Raw genomic sequence first — 22,593 nt, 5'->3', positions numbered from 1 at the left:
ATGATTACATTAACTTATTGACTGAAGTTTTATTATTATTGAAATTGAAGAACTGTGTCAAAAAGGGAATGACGGGAGGTTTTGGTTTCATCCAAGATCAGGATTTTTGTCCTTAACATTGAGAGTCATCCTAGACCTAGAACAATCTTTTAGTCAAATTCTTAATGCTTGGAAACTCAGTAGTTTAGAAGAGGATTGAAAACGAACTACATTTTATAAAGGGTGCGGTTTTCTGGCCAATCTTTAAAAAGCCTTACCTGCCCGTTTTTGTCTGAAAGGGCACTAAATATAGCTACAACGTTTATAAGTCCTCAAAGTTTTCTGTGGGCCTGGGATCAGTATTTTGTGATGGTCACTTCAAAACATTGACTTTGTTGCCTTAACCCACATAAAATGTAAGAAACCTCATTTCTTCACATCTTTAAACTCCTGGTTGATGTTTTAAGACTTTGCCTCTCAGAGTTTGCATGGTGTCCTCTGGCTTGCAAGGTTCCCCTGTTTGTCGACACAATATGTCTCCAAATGTCCTGCTTCTTTTGTTCATTGCAAACTGTAATCAGGCATCAAACATACATTCATCTTTTGGTCTTACCATGGAACCGTACATTCCTGCAAAAGAGGGTGGAATCAGAAATGACATAGTTTAAAGGAGATCAGAAAGATTGTGGGTTTTTGGACTGAACAGCTGTACTATAGCAGCAAAAAGTCTCACTCCTTTCCCTCAAAGAGTGAAAGAGTATAAATATGATAAACTTAATATTTCTGGCTTTCTCTCTCCAAAAGGACAAAGAGCAGATTGTTGCATAAGTGAGTGAAAGACAGAATTCCACTGCTGTCTCTGTGAAGGTTTCTATCTTTCCAGAAATGGCTCTGCAACGGAACATGGGATGGCACCAGGAGTTTTGGTGCGACTCTAATCTTAATGTTGTCTCATGATAGATGTTTCTGACTCTCTGAATCTATTATTTCCTTCAGACCAACTGAAGATCACTAACTTAAGACTGAACTTCACCAAACTTCACACACTTGGAGACACCCTGGTGGACAACAGAGCTGAAATTAAAGAGAAATACTACTACGCCATATACGAACTTGTTGTACGTGGAAACTGCTTTTGCTATGGCCATGCCTCTGAGTGTGCACCCATTGAAGGCATCAGGGATGACATAGAAGGAATGGTAAGTGCTGACGATTTACATCTAAAACATTTCAAGCATTTTACAACTGGCTTTTTTCCCCCCTTCCATATTGATTGAATTTACTTTTACTCGGGTCCATCTCAACTCTTTCAAGGTTCATGGCAGATGTGTGTGTAACCATAACACAAAAGGTTTGAACTGTGAGCAATGCGGTGACTTCTACAATGACCAGCCTTGGAGGCCAGCTGAAGGCCGCAACACACACGCTTGCAAGAGTTAGTCTTTACTGTAGATATAAATGATAGTGTCTGCCATACTAAAATCTTGGGAACATTTCTTGAGCTATGGCTTGGTTTTGTCTGAATAAATATGTCTTCACATTCAGAGTGTGATTGCAGCGACCATTCAGATAAGTGTCACTTTGACATGGCGGTCTATTTGGCCACGGGAAACATAAGTGGAGGGGTGTGTGATGACTGCCAGCACAACACAATGGGGCGAAATTGTGAGATCTGCAAACCGTTCTTCTACAAAGATCCCACAAGGCACATAAGAGATCCCCGTGTTTGCATAGGTGAGTGTGTGGATGGTAAATACTTTGTAACGGGTCTATAAAAAGATATCGTTGAATATGAATATCATTTATGCTGCCTGTTGAAGTTTGAAACGACTGGATTCGATTTCACCCAACCGCTAACATTTGGCTATGATGCATGTAATATACTATGAAGCTTCCAAGAAATTGCTAGAAACAACCATCCCCAACTGCAAAGAGAAGTACTGAGCCAAATGACAAATTTACCAGCAATAAAATGTCTTAAACATTTCTCTTGCTCCAACTTTAAGTGCTTAATATTTGTGAGCATGGCCAACTCAGACTGAATGGCTTCTGTCACTTCCTTTGCCTAACAATAGGCAGGGTACAATTCTAAAACAGCATAGAATCTTGACATCATTGTTCACAACTCTTCCATCTGTTAGCTTGGCCCAGTTGAGATTTTACTGGAAACATCAAGCTCAATGGGAGTAATTCCAAATTGAGCACTGAAAGGAGATGAGAATCGAGCAGGAATGTGTTGAAAGGCAAAGGGAAGGTTTCTTTGAAACAGGATTTCATAATTAGTTTAAAACAAGCTAGATGATTGGAGGAGTTTTGGTTAGCATGCATCACATTACTAAAACGTAACTCTGAGAGTGCTAGTCTCTAAATCCAGCATGATCCATTCCAGATGAATATCAAAAGCTCAAAGTATAACACTTTGTTCTGTTCGGTCTGGAAGGATGACATGTTAATAAATCTGGATGTATACTTTAGAAAGGCAGGCAGAGAGATATTAGAGTTGGGCACATAATCCTTGCCCATTATGATCAGTGGATGAGTTGGTTTGAACTTCCCTCTTCTCCTGCTCTGCTCTTTGGTCCTGTTCTGCCTTCATGAAGCCTCCTTTCCAACTCCTCTGAGATTCAGAATGATAGTTCAGGTTTTGAGCTTTTGAGATGCTAATCAATTTTAAATACACCTTGTTACCACGGCGACAAATCTTAATAACTGTCCAAAAGTGAAGAAGAAAGAACAGAGATAATTCCCACTGGACAGCATTTAAGACCAGAAGGAATAATTGTCCAAACATCCAACATATAAACCAAACAAATTATGAACAATACTCTACAGAAAGAACGAAACAGAACTAACATATCAGAGCAACTCCAAAATACTACCACCAGTGGCAAACGCACTAAGTGCATGTAAAAAATAGAATAGTTCTTTGGGTTTTCTCAAACTACAGTTTTGACTGACAAATAATAATAACCAGGACACGTTTACCCTTCCAGCTTGTGATTGTGACCCAGATGGCTCAGAGAATGGAGGATTGTGTGACAGCCACACTGACCTGTCGCTCGGCATGGTGGGAGGCCAGTGCCGTTGCAAGTCTAACGTAGAAGGGCCACGCTGCGACAAATGCAAGACCGGCTTCTTTGGTCTAAGCGCCAACAACCCTGTGGGGTGCCAACGTGAGTGCAGTCTTAGTTTTCTTATTTGGTTGTCTTTGTAGTGGCAGAAATTTTTGCTTTTTGTTTGTGAAGGTAAGTGTCTGTGAAGGTAAAATAGGCAGACTGTGTTTGCAAGTAATGTAAAAAAAAATATCTTAACTAGTCATCTATCTATGATCTATGACTTTTTCTCCTCCCCCATATTTTTTTTTCAACCTCAAGCTTGTCGATGCGACTCCAGAGGAACCGTGACGGGCAGCTCCATGTGTGACCCATTCAGTGGAGACTGCATCTGCAAGCGACTTGTCATTGGACGCTTCTGTGACCAGTGTCTAGTAAGATAACACAAAAAAATATTTCAGGCTTTGGATTTTGATGTCGTTAGTCATCAATAATATAAGTAATGTAATTTTTGATAAATGCTTTTGTTTGTTTATGGGTAGGCCTATTTATCTTTGAAAAATAATTCCTTTGTTACCTTTATTATTAATACTTTTTTTTAAGATAGGTAGACTGAAAAGTTGTAAACTACAGAAGCACATTCAGCTAAATTGGTTGGTGTTGAATGAAGTGTGTAAAAGCACAGAAGGAAGCTTTTTAGCAGGGGCTCTACCCCAAAGCGTCGCCTATCTACCCAAAGCGCCTTCTTGAACCTGCAGTGTCCAGCTGAGCTATTCGTCTCAAAGAGCAATTCTTAAACTACTTACTAACAGCGTAGAAAATTAGTTCATGTAAAATTATTGTTTTGGGGATTTCCTGAAGGTGGAACACCAGAAAGAGCAGGAGTTTCTAAAAGCGACAGAAACCAATTTTAAAGGATAACATTTATTTTAGGCCATGTTTGATTTATGCAGCATTTTAATAACAACTAAAGGTGACATAGATATCTGATTGTGTTGTAAAACAACACTATATGTGTGGAAAATTCAGGATATCACCCATTTAAAATGCCCCAGTCCACGACAGGCTCTCTCTCCATCAAGTTCCTGTTCCTTTGCAAAGAAAATCATACAGAATTTGCAGTCTTTACATGTGCTGCAAGAGTTTTATTTTTTTATATCAAATTTAAAAACTTTTCTTTTCACTTCATAAAATTCCAGAAAAATATGTTGACATTTATGCTTTTTAAAAAGACAAAATGTGAAAAAGTTTAAGGGTCGTGAAGATGTTTTCAAGACACTGTAACAATCATGTAGACATTTTTGTGTGCCTAGCAACCCAAGCTGTTAAACAGTGACGAGCCTCCTGTTATAATTCAACCTTGTCCTGAATCTACTCAACCAGGAATAGCATAGGCAGGAATCTGAGCTCCTGCCTGGTTCATGGGTCTAAATTTAGCCAAGGGATTTAAGGTTTGTCCGACTGGTGTGAGTTTCAGTGGCCTTAAAATGGTCAGGCCTTGATGTGTTCCGGGTGTGTGGATCTGGTTGATAAACCTGATTTATGGTCTTTTCTTACAGATCTGAACTGAGCATGTGATTATTTGATCATCTTGTAAAACTCACATCATTTGGCAAAGTACAATGAAAATCTGGTGACTGCATATTGTGAACTATTCTTGTTTTCTTAAAAAAAAAGAGAAACTTTAACAATGTTCTCGGAAAGAAAAGTAGACTTCTCTTGAAATCTACTATATGACGCTACATCCTGGTAAAGTCTTATTGTTGCTCTGTTTGTCTTAAAGTCTCACTGCAGGAAAAGTGTTGCAGCTGTTCAATTATTTCTTCTTTTTGTGTCTGTCAATCATTGCCTTCTCTCTATCACCATATAACTTCAGACTGAACACTGGGGGCTGAGCCACGACCTGAATGGATGCAGAGGTTGCGAATGTGATATTGGCGGGGCGCTCGACAACCAGTGAGTGGCTCCATAAATTTATTCGGATGTCAATTTAATCTTTGACGATTCCATTCAGGTTCTGAACAATTTCCATATGTTTTTTTCCAACATACAACAATTAAACTTGATTTCTCTCTATAAATTGAATTTTGTTTACATTCACTGGAATTATTCTGCAGCATAGGGTGCACCAAAGAATTTGCATCAGTTTTCCTAATTTTAGCAGATCGCCCATTAGCCGATACTTGAATGTGAAACCAATCTTATTCACCAATGTCCTCTACCTCCGCAAAGGTCTGAAAATCAGCCACTGTCCCTTTCTGCTCTGCCGTGAGAGAGGTTTTCCTGGCAGATCTGGCCACCAGATCACGTCACACATGTTGTTAGCTGGCATGTGCCTGGTTAACAACAGTGAAGAAAGCTTCATGGAAAAGCGGCAAAACCTTTCATGATGTATTTGTACTGTAGTATTTCTATCTGATGTTTGTCTCTTTTTAAATGTCAACATAGTTTATATATAATGTATGTTAACTTGTAACTGTCCCATTTAAACCAATCTTATAAAATAAAATAATGAATCGTGTATTCGGTTTAAACGATTTTGTACCCACTCTCCTGATGTTATTCCATGTAAGTTAAATGATTTAGGGAGCTTTGTCTTTTTCTCTTTGTAGATTTGTTTTTTATAGATTTTGCTAACAGTAGGTCTAAATATCCTCTTTAAACACTTTAACTGTAATCAAGAGTTAATGGCCTGTAAACGCAGACCTTATCAGAGTTAAAAAAAGAACTCCACAATGTGTTTCTTATTAGGTAATTTCTTCACCCTTACATATCAATTAGAATTGCTGTGTAAAGGGTTTACCCACAGCTTTTGCACAAATAACAATAAGAGTTCTCAGTGAACTCTTATTAATCACTTTGATCTGTACTTTTCACTGCCAGAACGTCCCATAGCTCCAACAGTTTCTGTTCAGCTCTGCCCCTCTGTTAGAAGGAATTATGACAAGATTACATGCTGTTAGAGTTTCCTGCTAAACAAAAAGAGATGAGCTACCAAGCCTGGCAATAAATTACAGTGTTATTGAAAAGTCAATTTATTGAACTTTATCACTGAGTGAAATACATTTATAAATTAATTACACACAGAGATGAATGTTTGAAACATGTTATTTCTGTTATTTATGAGGATCTTCAACTTTCAGCTTATACAAACAGGACATTTAAAATGAGAATATTACACCACACCATTAAAAAACTATTTCTAATACAGAAAAACTGACTTAATGAAAAGTATGTTTAATATCTGCTTAGATCTTTCCATTTAAAAAAAATACTTTTTATTTGATAAACTTGTTTCATCAGAATGCATATTCTATTTTTTTATATGACTGTACATGATATTTAGCAACATGTTCATCCATTAATTCCTAACCTCCTTAAGATGTTAGTGTTCGCTACATAAGGATTTGTAGGGCAACATTAGTCCTAAATACCACTGTGTATGCACTCTTTTTAGATGCTCCATGGATAGTGGTCAGTGCCGCTGCCGCAGTCACATAACGGGACGCGACTGCACGCAGGTGGAGTCTGGATATTTTTTTATGGCTCTGGATCACTTCGTTTATGAGGCTGAATTTGCTCAAATGGGGCAGGTGAGTTTTGCAGCATTTTCAACAGAAACTTTTTAAACTTTGATATATTTGATCTGTTTGTTTCTGGATGCATTTTCTCAGGGTTGCACCTTAGAAACCAGGGAACATCAGTCCGGTCGCCCCGCTCAGTGGACAGATATCGGCTTCGCTCAGGTCCCTCAAGGCGGCACTTTGGAGTTTCTGATAAATAACATACCTTACTCTATGGAATATGATTTAGTCATCCGCTATGAATCCCAGGTGTGCATTATGACTCATGTTAATCTGAGGTCTTTTTTGGTTGTGTATTCCTCTGCTATGAATGAGAAGTTGAATGGAATCTAGACTATCTATAATGCTGAATCAAATTAAAATAACTTAAACATGAACATTTTTTTTTTCAAATTGGGCTCGTGATGTGTTATCCACTCTATATGTTGGTAAAAATCCATTTAATTCACATACGGTAAACAAATACATTCATACATTTTGGTTATAAAATGTTGTTAACAGGTAATATGGCCTGGGATTTTCACAGGCCTGCTGTGTGGATTATGATTTTGGCCGATACTGATATTTCTGTCTGAAACGTTGCTAAGTTTGTAACAGTGGGGTGACTATTATTAACAGCAGACCTACAGACGTATCTTGTCAGTCAGCCTTCTGTCAAATGGAGCAAAATGGGGTGGTGGCTGATTTTACAATAGACTGGATCAGTTGCACATCGCCAATCTTCCAAAACTATGGGATTTATTGATGTATCTCTAAACTCAATCCTTTATCCTGCCTTCTTGTCTTCATATGTTCAAAAATGATTCCCTGTATTATTTCCCTAACAAATAACAAAATTGTTTGGCTTCTTTAGTTTTGATTTCTTGGTATGCGTGGACTACTTGGGTTGCTACTGACATCTGTTGTGAATTTCCTTTTAATAGCTTTGTTATAAATGTTTTTAACAAGAAACACTTTGGCGTGTTTGACACTTATTTTCCCTGCTGTACATTGGTCTTAGTTGGGTTGTTTTTTAGTTTATTTACCTGGGAACCATTTCAAGAAATGTATACCCTCTGAACTCCAGATGCCCCGGGACTGGGAGGAGGTGCAGATAACTGTGATCCGTCCAGGTTCCATTCCCACGAGCAGCCCTTGTGGGAACACCATCCCAGATGACGACAGACTCACCGTCCCTCTGCCAGCCGGAGCCAGGTGTGCGACTCATGCAAACAACCAATTTCACACTTACAGATTTCTTTACACACTTGTATATTCCCATCCAAGCACCAACACTTGTGAGCTTCTCTTTCAGTGTTGATGGGAACTGAGTGCTACCTCTGTCTTCCCAAGGTTTGTGGTTCTTCCTCAGCCAGTGTGTTTGGAGAGAGGTGTGACATACTCCCTCCGCTTGGAGTTCACACGTTATCAAGATGCTAACAGTATCCTCAACGGAGCAGACCACGCTGTCATCCTTATAGACTCTGTGAGATTAAATTGCGTATTTAGATCTGCAGTTCTAGTCTCTGGGGAAATCTGTAATAGCTGTCTCCGCTCCAGATTGTGCTGATGCCACGTCACTCCTCCATGGAGATGTTCAACACTGGAGATCTTGCCTCAAACGTCAGGAAGCAGACCTTTGAGCGGTACCGGTGCCACGAGGGAGCAAGGAGTGTGATCCGCCCACAAATCAGTGATACCTGTGCTAAACTCATCAGCAGCATGTCAGCCGTAATTAATGATGGAGCCCTGGGTGAGGAAATATACATACACAAGATAACTATGTGTTACCTGTCATGAAGGTAAATTTTAAAAGGGAATGGATTTTAAGTGGGATTACAAAAGGGAAACAAATAAAGTGCAATGCATGAAATGTAACAGTGCGGAGTGTAATAGTAGGACTCATCTTCTAAGGTGCTGTTAGAATAAAACTTATTTTTGTGAAGTTTTCCATTTGATTTGTTTGCTAACTTCTAAAAATAACAGAAAAAATCTGACTATATAGGGGAAACTGACCCATATAAACATGACAAGTTTTGTTTTCCTGAGGAAGATTCATTAAGAGGAGCTTATTAGAACCAAAGGTCTGCAAATGTTTTACATTCAGTTAAATTCAGTTAAAAGTAAATTGTTTTGAAACAGACAGATGTAAAAGGCTGAAGATGGAGTTATTTTTCATGTCTTTTGTATTATAGTTTTTCAGGTTTTTATTTGTTTATGCAAGTTAATTTTGCTTCAGTAGTGAATCACTGCATGCAAAATAATGATAAATTTTGTTTTTGTCTGCAAAAGTAAAATAATTCCAGGTTATTCCTGTTTCCCTCCCTCTCAGAAGTAGAATGTCAGACAATGCTGAGTAACAGGAGAGGTAGGCTGGAGGGGAGAGAGAGAGGGACATTTTTTCAAGAAACAAGAGATCAGCCCGTTAAAGAAACAGCTGAAACAAAGAAGATAAAGTTCAAACTGTAGAGACAAGATCCAGAAAGTACAGAAACCTGTGTAATAATTTCACAGTAAAAACGTTAATGGTGTGTGACTAACCCGTTAACTTTGGCAACCGTAATATACACTTATAAATATACATGTATATATTTCAACTTTGGCAAGTATGCATATCTTGTTTTTGCTCATGCTCATGTTTTCGCTCCATCAGCTTGCAACTGTGACCCTCAGGGGTCTATCAGCTCCCTTTGTGATCCCCGTGGGGGCCAGTGTCGCTGCAGGTCCAACATCATTGGTCGGCGCTGTGACAAGTGTGCACCAGGAACCTATGGCTTCGGACCCTCAGGCTGCATATGTGAGGAACTCGCATGAAGTCACACAATGTCTTCTTCCTTGATTCCTCGACAGGGCTTTTAATTAACTTTAAGATTAAGAATGTAGTGAATTTTCTCAAAGTTAGAAAGCAATATCCATGTTTTGTATATCCTTTGGTCTATAAATATGTGAATTTGTTGACAACTGTAAGTCATGCACTTCACAATTCTGTCTTTATGGAAGAATGTCGAGAAGAAAGGGATGGTGAAAAGAAAGTCAGACAAAATCCTGTTAGAGAAAACCAGAGCATCACCTGGGCATGAAAATTATTGTTCAGATGCTTTCCTTCTGTTTAGACACAGTTTGAGATATTTTACAAGTCAGAATTAGCAGAAATATTTTATTTTAGTTGTCGACATTACAAAACTGGACATTCCCAAAAAGGTTTATAGCTGTAATCACAGGAAAAATGGTAGAAGTAACAGTACTGAGTCACTGGTTGGAGGCAAATCCAAATGCACTGCACACTTTTCAGGATTTAATCTCACAAATTATATAATTTTCCTTCTACATCATAACTTATGTTTAGTCTGTTACTCTTTTCAGTTAAGATCCAATAAAATATGTTGTAGTTTATGTTTGAAACGTGGTGAAATGTGAAAATTTTAATGGGTATAAATTCATTTTCAAGACAATGTAATATGTTAAATCTTTGCATAGGATTTAATGTGTATTTAGAAAGTTGAAAGGCTTATGGTTGGCGCCCTCTACTGTTTCTAAGTAAATATTTATAAAAGAAACCTCTCTTCCCTGCCTTTCCTTCTTTCCCCCCCACCCAATCTACTGCTCCTGGCCCCACATCCTATGCTTTGTCTCGGCAGCATGTGAGTGCAGCTTAGAGGGGTCTGTGACTCGACTCTGTGACAAGTACACCGGGCAGTGCCAGTGCCGTCCTGGGGCCTTTGGTCAGAGATGCGACGGGTGTCAGGCGGGCCATTGGGGCTTCCCCAGCTGCCGACCCTGCCACTGTAACGGACATGCCAACCACTGTGACCAGAGAAGCGGAGTCTGCATCAACTGCAGAGATAACACTGGAGGGGACAGTTGTGACAGGTGGCTTTCCAGATACGTTTGGTCAAAACTTTATTGGAACGAATTAAATGAGGCATTGAATTATGCAATGCAGTAAGATTTTATGTACACCACCTACAGAGCCAGGGATCATTTTGAACTAACTTCAGTTGTGGCTAAACTCTTTTCTCATTTTCTTTGAATGAGTTTCTTGCGTCTCCTGTAATCAGGTCAAAGGAATCCTTTTTTCACTTAAAAAAACAAAATGTTCATTCAAAATTTTTATTTATGTGAACAGTTCCTAAATCCTGCCAGAATAATTCAGATATAATTTCATTTAATTTTTCTGTATCAGTTAAAATGATATGTGTTTAACTCACTGTGAATATAAGTGTAGCCTTGTAGTTTTAGGAAACCTACATATCCTATGATCCATGATTTTTATTTTTTTTAACTTTACATTAAAAGTTCTATTAAATTTACTTGTGTTCCTGTAGGTGTGCCAATGGTTATTATGGGAACCCAGTTTTGGGTATATCATCTGGTGGTCAGTGTCGCCCGTGCCCATGCCCAGACGGACCCCACAGTGGACGCCACTTTGCCACATCTTGTTACCAGGACAACCGCAATCGACAAATTATCTGCAACTGTAACCAAGGTTACACAGGTGAGCATCAAATAAGTAAAAGTTGCAATGATGAAAGTGTGAATAGATGGAAATTAAATTGATTTAATCAATTTAATGCAATGAAACAGGATTTGCTGCTGCTGTATAAGCTCAGTGCAGTTGAGATCTCAGTCACAACCTGACAGCTGGATATTCTTCTAACCCTAACTTTAAGCCCTGCTTTTTGTAATCTTCTTTGCCTGATGTTAAAATCAGCTTGATAATCTGAAACATTTTAGTATTGCAAAAAAGCAGAACCAGAGCAGATCTATAAGGGCCAAGCAATTTTCAAGCACTTTTTGTGAAGGAAAAAAGTTCCAGTGAGGTAACAACATTAGTGTTTCTGTGTGGGCTTTAGTGAATGGTAATGGTTTTCATTTCCTTCCTCCTGTACTACTGGCACAGGGATTGTTAAACGCTCCGGGGCGACCGTTTTTAAGCGTGAGTAATGACAGTTGGCCCCCTCCAATTCCTGCTACCCTCTCCCGTATTTTTTATTTTATATTTTTTTCTTTTAATCCACCGAGCGTACTATCCTCCCCACCAGTCCTACCCATGCATGAACCCATCAGCACCGTTGTGCTACAACACACTTCCATGTGAGACCTGGTTCAAAAAAATTGTTCAGTGTTTTCTCTCACTGGCTGTGTTGTGATGTTTGCACTTAAGGTAACAAACGCAGATTAAATGATGCAAAAACCAAATTTGAGCCAGGTCAGTGTAAATATTCATCAAACAGAGACCTGACCCAGAATCTTTCTACAGTCAATAAAACTGGCTGTTCCTCAGTCTGGTTCATTGTCTTGCTAAGCAGTTGATGCACGACTGAATGATGTCATTTTAAAAAGCATTTTAGTCCTTGTTTTGTGGTTGTTCACTGTTAAAATGTTAGATGAAGGAAAATACCAATGTCATACAATTAAGTTAAAATTTATAAATTAATTTAAAAAATGACAACTTTTGTGGCTGAGCTCTGATCTCTGTTTTTTGCAATCTTTAACATGCCCATAGTCAATTTAGAGTTTATTGAAGATGTTTCCAAATCTGAATTTTAACCATTCTACTGTGAGTGGTAGCTATATAAACCAGAAGCTGAGATAAAGTCATAATGGTTGCGTAAAAGAGCAATTACTAAAAAAAACGTTCCGTTTTAATTCAAAAACAAGATCATGCGGTTTTATATAATTTTAACATAAAATCACATTCCATGACAACAGAATGGGAGATGCAATCTGCTGAAACTTGTCAGTTTAAAAATACATAACAAAACAATCTATGATTACTCTGAGGATGATCATTTTTATTTGTCATTAGTTTGTCATTAGTAGTGTAAATTTTTGGAAAAAAAAAAAGGTAGTTTTTGATAATGTTTGATTTGTAAAAGCATCAAAACAGGAAAATATCCAAATACTTTTTAAAGGCACTGCATCCTCCTCACTATGATATGTTTAGCTATGAGTAACTAAAGCTGATGCTGGTGACACAACTTTCCATATATGTTTATCTCCATCCTTTTAAAACTTGTTTTTTGAGAAGGAAATGGCTGACTATAACTATTTAGTCTTAATTTAATATTAGGAAAAAAAACACAGTTAAACTAAAATGACCCATTTCTGCTGCAAATTTAACAACATCCCTGCTTCTCCCCCATTCCATCCACCCTAAAATCAAGTTGAGAAATCCTTAAGTGCACCTTTCAGTGAAATTTGTTTGCTCCTCCTCCTGTTCAACTCAGGCGCCCGGTGTGAAGAATGCGCTCCAGGTTACTATGGCAACCCCTCTCAGCCGGGAGGACGCTGCCAGCCATGCCAGTGCAACAATAACATAGACATGTCAGACATGGACGCATGTGACAGGCGGACGGGGGAGTGCAGGAAGTGCCTTTACAACACAGAGGGCCCTAACTGTGGCATCTGCAGGAGCGGATACTTTGGAGATGCGTCTCGACGCAACTGCAGGAGTTTGTAACAGTTTTCTAAAACATAAAACATAAAAGACAATAGATTGCTTTATGGTCAGACTGTGTTTTTCTTGTTCAGAGTGCATATGCAACTTTTTGGGCACGGAGCGCAGCCAGTGCATGGAGCGTGAAGACTGCGTTTGCCAACGTGCCACAGGCCAGTGTCAGTGTCTGAGAAATGTCGTAGGTCTGGCGTGCGACCACTGCGCCCCCAACCACTGGAACCTGGCCAGTGGGAATGGCTGTGAAGCATGCAACTGTGATCCCAACAACTCTGTCACATCCTCCTGCAATGAAGTAAGTTAGGCATGGAGCTCAGCACTGTGCTGTGGAAGTTCCTGTTGCTTGACATTGGATGTATGCCACATATAAGATAAAGGATAAAAAAAAAAGTGTAAACTCTTCAAATTTGGGAAGCACTGAGAAATCACGGCTGATGCTTGCATGCAAAATCAATCTTATCCAGCACTGAAAATGACTGGAATCTGCCACTGTCATTATAAATGTGTGCACTTTTTTGCCTATATTCTGTTAATGTTGAAAAAATACAATTTAACTATTGTGATGCTTTCATGAAATAAAATCACATGTGAATAAGCTGTTCATGTGATAAATCATTACAAATAATGGCAATGATGAATGTAAACAGTTACATGAGACTATATTCATAATTCAATAAAGGCGCTAGCGCTCCTCATCTGTCAGTCATCAGAGTCTTAGTCAGGCATTGGAGCGACAAGACCCTCATTCTTGGGATTGCAAAGTGTTCTGTGTTTGAGGTTTTGAAGTCTGATATTACAGATGAACTATAGATTGAACACATGGGAATAACATAACTTTTTATGAACTCCGTGATGTTGTGAGTGCTTTGTTGGACTCAGCTGCACATTGTCTGAAATACTCAGTTAACAATAGTCACCCCACTGTTTCCTTTCTCAATATATATAGCGACTTTCCAGACTAAAACATCGTTATCAACCAAAATTAGAATCAGCACATCAGGCTTTTTGAAGATCATTGATCGGCCAGAAAATGACAATCGGTGCAACTTTGCTTTAAATAGTTAAAAAAAAGCATGAATGCATTTCTGGATTTGTCAAGAAGCAGCCTGTGAGTGATATAGCTATGGGCATTAAAGCGCTAAGTGAGAATTATTTTAGCATTAAGGTGTTTATGGAAGCCAAGAAAAGATATGGACAGAGATCCTTTGATCTGAAAGGAAATTTAAAGTAAGTTTAAAGTCCTAATAAGTTGTATTTCTTTTGCTTTCTGTCCCACAGTTTACAGGGCAGTGTCAGTGCCGAGAAGGGTTTGGAGGAAAGACCTGCACAGAATGTGAGGAGAACTTCTGGGGAGACCCCCGGACGCTGTGCAGAGGTCAGAAACGTAACGATTCAGTGTCTTAGTACACATAGTCAGAGCTGCAACTCGGTATTTTAGCACATTCTGCAGATGTTTTATTCAACCGCTAATATTGAAAAAATGCATAAAAATCTCAAATATACAAATAATTCAATTACTTTTTAAAATAAGAAAATAAACGTAAATGTCATTGCCGGTGTTGAAACTGCATGTTTTAGCGTCGATTAATGATTATTTGATTACTAAATTAGTTTCCAATAATCAATTCATTATGATTAATCTAATAAATTATGGATTTTGAGAGCCCTGTAACAGAATGCAAATGTAAATATTACAATATTGTGATATCTTTTATTCATTGTGTTGAAATTACTTGAAAAGACTGGCTAAGTTGTTGCAAATCTGCAACACCTGCCTGGAGAGGGTTAAATAATCTTTGCCATTACCATTCACTAGTACTTGACAGTACAACTGCATTGTCAGGGTGTGTGTGTGCAATAATCATATTGTAAAGGACAATATTATATTGGAATGCAGTAATTCTTGGCTAATAAACTTTAAGCGCTCCAAAGTTATATTTTTCATGCTAGTGCTATATTTAGCCAGTAGACATAATTGACATGGCCAAAAATGTTAAAGGCATATTGCAGGACAAAAGCTTGTCACAATACAACATTTTTGCCGGACAATAAATTGTCCCAGAAGTTATTACGATAAGCGATAATCTTGTTGTTTTGAGACAATTTTCAAGCAATATAATTTTAATGGCACAATAATGCAAGAACAGATTCTCAAGAGCCACTAGACTTTAAATTCTAATGAACATTTCACACTGGAATTGGAAGACATTTAAAATATCAAAGATAAATAAACAAAGAAACAAATAAAATAAATTATGAAGTCCCAGTAAATCAAATTGTTCTTCAAAAAATGGCTAGTTGAGACCAAAGCACCAGGCTGAAGACTTTTATCATCCAGTTTCAGGTAGAAAGAGAAAGAAAATGCAATAAATTACTGAGCTTGTTTTTTCATGTGATTAATTGATTTATTGTTTATTGCAACAGGCCAAGTAGGAAACATAGATCAGAAGATAAAAACAGACCAATATAATTCCCATTTATATATTTCTTTAATATTAAGCAGCCCTTGCCCTCGTCCTCTTGTGTTTTCCCTCTGTAGCGTGCGACTGTGACTGGCGTGGGATTGAGACGTCTCAGTGCAACCGCGCAACCGGCCACTGCGTCTGCCGGCAGGGGGTGTCAGGCGTTCGCTGCGACCAGTGTGCCAGAGGTTTTGCCGGCCAGTTTCCGAACTGCCAGCCCTGTCACCAGTGCTTCGGGGACTGGGATCGGATAGTGCAGGTGCAGCTCTGAGTGAAAAACAAAGGAGTTAATCCTCAAACAAATTGTAATTAAATGTGAGAAATTATTGTTTTCACTCTTATCATCAGGACCTGGCGGTACGCACCAAGACTCTGGCGGAGCGAGCCAATGAGATTCAAAGCACTGGGCTCATCGGACCTTATGAGAAAACCTTCAAAGACCTGGAGGCAAAACTGGCTCAAGCTCAGGCCATCGTCAATGCAAGAAATGCCACAACTGCAGCTGTGGCTACTCTGATGGCTCTTATTGAGGACCTCAGGTACTTCTGCTTCACACCAATACAATTTCATTTATTTATTTTTGACAGACAATAAAAGATAACATTTGGAAATTTCCAGGTTTTTTTAGAGGATTTCTGAAATTCTCAAATTTTCTTTTACTTCTTGCAAATTTTTTACTTTTCAAAGTCAACATTTTTCAACATTTGGAGCTCAGAAAGTTCCTTTTTTTAGACAATTTCAGAGTTTTTTTTCTTTGTGGAAATGTATTCCTTCTCTTTTTTATCAATCTACAGTGGCCCAAACACATCGTTGTATTTTCCAATCAGTTAAACTTTTTAAAACTGGCTCATATGTGTAGCTTGTAACACACACTGATACACTGAAGAACATTGTTTCTTAAAACATCCTTCTCTCTGTCACAGCATAAATAATCAATGTAAAGATAAAGAAAGTTGTCATTCATAAGTGCTCATATATCATAAGCATAAAAAAACTCCTCTAATATTACTCAACCTTGTTGTTTATCAAAGGGCACAAATTGGTGAGACAACCGAAGCCCTGAACCATGTGGAGGGAGATTTAACAATCATCCAGGACCGAAACTCTGACGCAAGCAAGGAGCTGAATAATCTGGAGCGGGAGGCTCGAGAACTGAATCTCACATCTGAGCAGCTAAAGCATCAACTGAATATGCTGAAAAACTCAAACTTCTTAGGTGGGATGAAGCAAAGCTCAGACAAAGCTGTTGTTTCATCTAACATACCCCAAATGATCTGATCCTTTTTCTTCCTCCAGGAGCGTATGACAGCATCCGGAGTTCCTACAACATGTCTCGAGATGCTGAGCGACAGGCCAACCGGTCAACCACCACCAAGCCTAGCACGGTCAGTCAGTCGGCAGACACTCGCCGCCGCACCGAACGCCTCGTTGCTGCGAAGAAGGACGACTTCAACCGGAAGAACGCAGCAAACAAGCGGGCGCTGGGGGAGCTGAAGGCCCGAGCCCAGGGTCTGGACATGAAAATGCTCAATGAGAAGGTTGGGTCCATCGCTTCGTTCTTTGAAGCACTGATTTAAAATTTTTGACACCACAAGATGTTTTTTAAACCCATGCACTGATAAATCGGCCCGAATTCCTTCATTCTTTGGTGATCGGAAATTGCCAACTGATCTTATCAAATCTCAGCCACTGTCTTATTTCTCTCCGCCATGAGAGAGGGATGACTGACGGACCCGCCCACCAGGTCACGTCTGCAGTCAATCCATCTTTACCAGTTCAGCAATCAAAAAATTGGTGTCGACCAAACTCTGAATCGGCAGGTGAAGTTTTTTAAAGATCAGTGATCAGCCAATAAATTGCACTGACATAAAGTAGTTTTATTTGGTCTCTTGGATTCCTAAGTAATTCTAACTAAAATGAAAATTTGGAGAATATTTTACATTACGGTAAGCCTGACACAATAGACTTTATTGAAATGAGCTCAATAATTTATTCTGATTATTATATTTTTCAGGGCAATTTTCTTTACAAAAACACGAAAAAAACAAACATTTTATTTATGGTTTCTTTTGTTTGTGGCTTTTATTTCCATTTCATGTTTTGGTTGGTGTTTCGTTTTGGATATTTAAAATATGTAACAGTTCCAGTGTTAATTTGTTCCCCGCAAAAATTAAAGTTAATTGGTGTTTGAGAGAGTGAACTGGCATTATTATGACTATATTTGTTGAAAATTGTCTCAAAACAACATTGTTTATCACAATATTTCTGGGAGAATTTATCATCCAGTAAAAAATGTTCCTACAACAAGCATATATAACACTTTTAAAGTTGCATAAAAGTGAGGAAAGTTCAAATGTATTCTGTTTTTGCTTCAGCTTTGAAGCTCTGCTAATATTCTCTCTTTGCGGCGACAGATCTGTGGTTCTCTAGACGATGTTCCCTGCACGGAGAACCCCTGTGGAGGAAGTGGCTGCCGTGACGACGAAGGGAACCGCCACTGCGGAGGCCTGAACTGCAACGGAGCAGTGGCTGCAGCTGACAATGCTTTGGAGCGAGGCAAACATGCAGAGAAGGAGCTGAACAAAGCCATGGGGGAGATGCAGGAACTCTTCACCAAGGTAAGACTACATATGGAGCAAACATAGAGGCTAGCACATGATAGGCAACCTGTACCAACCAGAAGATTTCACTCTCAGTCCAGCTACATACAACTGACTTCAGGCCACATACTGTATGTTGGATGTTAGCTTAAGTCTGTGGTCATTTTAAAGAACCACTTTTTTATTTGTTTTTTGGTTTGAAAACAAAGAAAAACTTTTTTTTAAAAATTACAAAAAGTTTATTGATTTATTTTCTGGAATGTGGAAAATTATGTAAATAAAATACACTAAGTTTACAACATAATGAGTGAGAACAAAATTTATAAATATTGGTGATTCCTGTGTCATTCTGTTGAAAAAAATCTATGCAGGATTTATTTTATGCAAAATAAAACACAAAAAGTCCCCAGCTAAAATCTGCATTTTTTTAATATGTATATTGTCTGAACTTTTTTTTTGCCAAATATCAAGAGCCAGTAAGTAAGGTCCAAAGAGCCACTTTCAGGTTGCAGACCCCTAATCCAGCACAAAAAGATTTACAGATCGTTGGAAATGTTGTCATAACTGTTGTGGAAGGAAAATGATTCCTGGTATTAAATAAAAATCTGAAAAATTAGTATTCACTTTCCTTTCATAGCATTAACAGCTCCAAGCCTTTGGGGTAAGGTAAACTTCTGCCAGGAATTTACAGTTTACAGTTTCTAAGTTTTTTGGTGTGGGTTGCCATGTTTGTAGCTGTGTCACTCCTCTTTGTCCCCACAGCATCTAGCTGCCATCAGTGTGTTTTGCAGTAATGACAATGTGTAGGGTTAGTTTACTGCCTGTCAGGTTTGGTGATATAAATGAGTTAATCTCTTTCTACACATTTGCTGCTAGTGCTTAACTGCAAACTGGTTTTCAAAGAGCTTCATTTCAAAATTCTTCTTGCCACCAAAAAAGGCAACAAAAAAAAAGAGAGATAAATGCTGTTCAGTCAATGAGTTGAGATCATAAATCTCATGATTTGATTATTGTCACGAGTCAGGCGTTTTGTTCACTAGAGCTCTCTAATGTACAGCACAAGATTGAAAAACACTTGTTTCAGGTACTGAATCAGAGCCAGATATTTAAAAAGGGCTAAAAATGTAATAAAAAAGGCCAGTTCTGTTTCAGGGACTATTCTATAGAAGGATTCTTCATAAAATCAAGAAAATTAGGCACTTCATGATACTGTCTTTGAACAAGATTGTCTACAGTCAGAGGCTTCTTCAGGTGTGCTACAATATCTTAAATCATATGAGTGGCAGCATTTCATTTCCTTTTCGGGTCAAAAAATTTTGTTTTTGTTTTTGTTTTGTGAAACAAACAATTCTGAGAAGTTTTGGAGGGTTTTAAATCTCACTGTTTGGAATTTATCATGACAACAATAAATCTGATTTTTTTTTTAATCCTTCTAAGACATTTATAATGATAAATGATATGAAAAATACCCACAGCTATGACGGAATATAAAAAAGTTCAACCATTATCAATACTTTTGAAAGGTACTGTATCCTAAAATGTCCACATTTATATTTTTGGAAAGTTTTTTTCATTCAGAAAATCTGAAGTTTGCTTTGTCAACAAGAATTTCTATTCTTGTAATATTTGTGAAATGTTATTGCTGCCTATAGGACTATGAATTACTTGCCTGTCTGTTGTGCAGGTAAAGGAAGCTAAGGCCAAGGCAGAGGAGGCGAAGGGTAAAGCCCAAGCTGCTCTGGATAAAGCGAAGGCCACAAAGAGCAAAGTGGAGCGCTCCAACAACAACCTCAGAGACCTGATCAAACAGATCAGGGACTTCCTCACTCGTCAGTCTTCGATAAGAGTCCACGCTTGCTGAATAACGGCAGTCGCTGTTAGTGCAGCCTCCTGTGCTTAGCCCTGACTCCATGATCTCTTTACAGAGGAGGGCGCCGATCCAGACAGCATCGAGGCGGTGGCGAACCACGTGCTGCAGCTCTCCATCCCCGCCTCACCGCTACAGATCAGGCAACTCGCCGACGAGATCAAGGACCGCGTCCGCAGCCTGTCCAACGTGGACGCCATCCTGCAGCAGACACAGGATGACGTTCAGAAAGCAGAGAAACTGCTGCTGGATGCCAAGAGGGCAAGGTAGTCATAACTGAGTCAGATTGGTTTTTTGAGGCGAAGTTTTATTTTAAATAAATGAGCTAATTTACTGACATTTGTTCCTTGTTTCCTTTGAAGGCATCGTGCTGAGGGGTTGAAAAGCACAGCGGAGACGGTGAAGCAGGCCTTGGTGGGTGCTATGACAGCCCAGACTTCAGCTGAGAAAGCCATAGCGAATGCCAGGGCAGACATCAGAGACACTGAGAATCGACTGGCTGAGGTCAGCGTCGTCTTGGTTCTGTTTGAAATGAGGAAGAAATGACAGGCATGGAGGATTTTTAATATGCATCTCATGTTAATTTTATAGAACAAAATGTTCATCAGAGCTGCTCAGCATTTATTGGATTCTAGATAAAGATATTTTAAAAAGAAATAAAGACAGAAAGCTGTGATATGTAACTTCTATTTAAAAAGTATTTTTAAATATTTGTTAAGTGATACCATGTTGTGACAGTATGGGACAGAAAATCCGTGAAAAGATAAATGTCCTTCACATCCTCCAAGTGCTACCAACTCTGTCTGAAGAAATGTACTGGCCGGTCAAAAACAACCAATCAGAGCCAGGAGGAAGGTCTTAATGCTGTCAATTAAGACATATATATACATAAAGTTACATTTTATTCCAGTAGTTTTGCCATTAGATTCAGAGTCTTGAAGAGAAATACAAACTGGTTGCTGCTGTAAAGAGCAAATTTAAACTGATAACATTTGGTTATTCTGCAGATAAGCCTTTCATTTCCTAAGGTCACTGCCTCATAATCAGATCAGTCATGATTACCGAAGATGCCTTCAAAGACAGGTCTAGACAATATTTTTGAATCAGTCTATACACTGTGTATTTCTCAGTTTAACTTATATAATCAGTTTAAACACCCAGGAACAAATTACAAACTGTAAAGCATGCTTCATCTTAGATCTCTAAAAGGGCTGCACCATATTAGTACTTTTCTAAATGTACCTACATTTAGGAACGCATCTACATTTCTAAAATACTAATGGCGGAGAAATAACTTCACATTTCAGGAAATCTGTTTTTTCCACTGTTATCCATCTTCATTGATTCAGTTGCCAACCAAAATATATTTTGAAGTGATTCTTAATAGTATCAATGATTCTACTTGTTTGGGTGGCAGAGTACTTCTAACGTTTCTTAACTAATTAAAGGTTGATTATTTCTTAATTTTTACCATGAAATAATGCTACTTTAATTTTATATATATATATATATATATATATATATATATATATATATATATATATATATATATATATATATATATATATATATATTTGTTTTAATGCTTTTCACACATGGATCAGCACTTTAAGTTTTTAAATGTAAGTATGAAAGTATATCTTTCTATTGCCATATTATTACTTTTTGATGGTTGCTGCCCCCTGGTGGTCACCAGTGATTTTCAGTATTTTTAAAAGAAAACAGTGTCCATAGTATGTCAACAATGATTCAGCCAGGTGAACTCCTTTAGAGCCAAATTGTGTGTGATTAAATTATCATTTGCAAACTCGTATTCTACACAGATTGAGACAGAAACCTCCAACAGTGAGAAGAACCTGGATGATGCAATGGGTCGCCTTGACACACTGGAACAGGAGATCAATGTGCTGAAGACCAAGCGAGCCAACAACAGCATGGCCGCAGCCCGAGCTGAAGAGACGGCCACCATGGCTCGGGACAAGGCAAATGAAGCCAAGCAGGTATGTGTCTGACTGGACACTCTTAGTATCATTTAAAGGGGCAGATTTACATAAAATCAACCTTTTTGAGCTTCATATCATGTTATAATGTCATTCCCTCATCAAAGACATACTTGGAGAGAAGCCTTGATTCTTTAATGGATGTTTGAGAAATCATTGAATCTAACATGGAAACCATTCAGTTGTGCAAACACCGGGTTGGACTTAGCGCCGCCTCCTTCTCTGACCTGCAGTTTCCGAGCTTCCAAGGTTCCTTCCCCATAACTTCCACATTCCGTTCCTTCAGTCGAGCCAGACATTGTTAAACATTGGTAAATATTGTACTTACCAATATTTAACATCTTGGATGGAGTAGCTTGCCAACAAATAACCTCTGTCCCCTTGGGAATAAATAAAATATGTTCTGTTCTATTTTATTCTATTAAACGATCCACATTATGCACAGATTCTAGACGGCCAGCTGACAGACAAATTCAACGAGGTACAACAACGAGTGGACACTAAGGCCAAGGTCGTGCGGGACGCCAAGAAGAAGGCAGAGAGTCTCCGAGAGGAAGCCAAGGAGCTCCTCAACGATGCTCAGAACAAGCTACAAAAACTAGCAGGTGCTAC

The 22,593-nt window shown here is 38.5% G+C and overlaps 1 protein-coding gene across 4 annotated transcripts in view; it reads left to right on the top strand.

The window, feature by feature from the left end:
- lamb2 (laminin, beta 2 (laminin S)) overlaps nt 1–22,593 on the top strand; it is a 43,279-nt gene that overhangs the window by 17,780 nt on the left and 2,906 nt on the right. For 3 of the 4 annotated variants that reach the window (XM_055048319.1, XM_055048317.1, XM_055048318.1), the window contains exons 8-35: nt 976–1,178; nt 1,294–1,414; nt 1,525–1,713; nt 2,973–3,152; nt 3,354–3,466; nt 4,909–4,988; nt 6,490–6,625; nt 6,707–6,865; nt 7,683–7,810; nt 7,949–8,081; nt 8,156–8,348; nt 9,249–9,392; nt 10,234–10,465; nt 10,921–11,090; nt 11,496–11,531; nt 12,826–13,050; nt 13,130–13,347; nt 14,331–14,427; nt 15,592–15,773; nt 15,863–16,053; nt 16,546–16,730; nt 16,811–17,052; nt 17,929–18,132; nt 19,799–19,943; nt 20,040–20,247; nt 20,344–20,485; nt 21,805–21,981; nt 22,427–22,586. In XM_055048319.1, the coding sequence (XP_054904294.1) occupies nt 976–1,178; nt 1,294–1,414; nt 1,525–1,713; nt 2,973–3,152; nt 3,354–3,466; nt 4,909–4,988; nt 6,490–6,625; nt 6,707–6,865; nt 7,683–7,810; nt 7,949–8,081; nt 8,156–8,348; nt 9,249–9,392; nt 10,234–10,465; nt 10,921–11,090; nt 11,496–11,531; nt 12,826–13,050; nt 13,130–13,347; nt 14,331–14,427; nt 15,592–15,773; nt 15,863–16,053; nt 16,546–16,730; nt 16,811–17,052; nt 17,929–18,132; nt 19,799–19,943; nt 20,040–20,247; nt 20,344–20,485; nt 21,805–21,981; nt 22,427–22,586 (4,593 nt within the window). The remainder of the gene's footprint in view (nt 1–975; nt 1,179–1,293; nt 1,415–1,524; nt 1,714–2,972; nt 3,153–3,353; nt 3,467–4,908; nt 4,989–6,489; nt 6,626–6,706; nt 6,866–7,682; nt 7,811–7,948; nt 8,082–8,155; nt 8,349–9,248; nt 9,393–10,233; nt 10,466–10,920; nt 11,091–11,495; nt 11,532–12,825; nt 13,051–13,129; nt 13,348–14,330; nt 14,428–15,591; nt 15,774–15,862; nt 16,054–16,545; nt 16,731–16,810; nt 17,053–17,928; nt 18,133–19,798; nt 19,944–20,039; nt 20,248–20,343; nt 20,486–21,804; nt 21,982–22,426; nt 22,587–22,593) is intronic. The other variant, XM_055048320.1, reaches the window with a different exon arrangement.

The sequence above is a fragment of the Poeciliopsis prolifica genome, unplaced genomic scaffold (assembly GCF_027474105.1).
Source record: "Poeciliopsis prolifica strain line A6 unplaced genomic scaffold, Auburn_PproV2 SCAFFOLD027, whole genome shotgun sequence".
Lineage (NCBI taxonomy): Eukaryota > Metazoa > Chordata > Actinopteri > Cyprinodontiformes > Poeciliidae > Poeciliopsis > Poeciliopsis prolifica.
The sequence above is the reverse complement of the archived record's forward strand: the minus strand, read 5'-3'. Positions and strand labels throughout refer to the sequence as shown.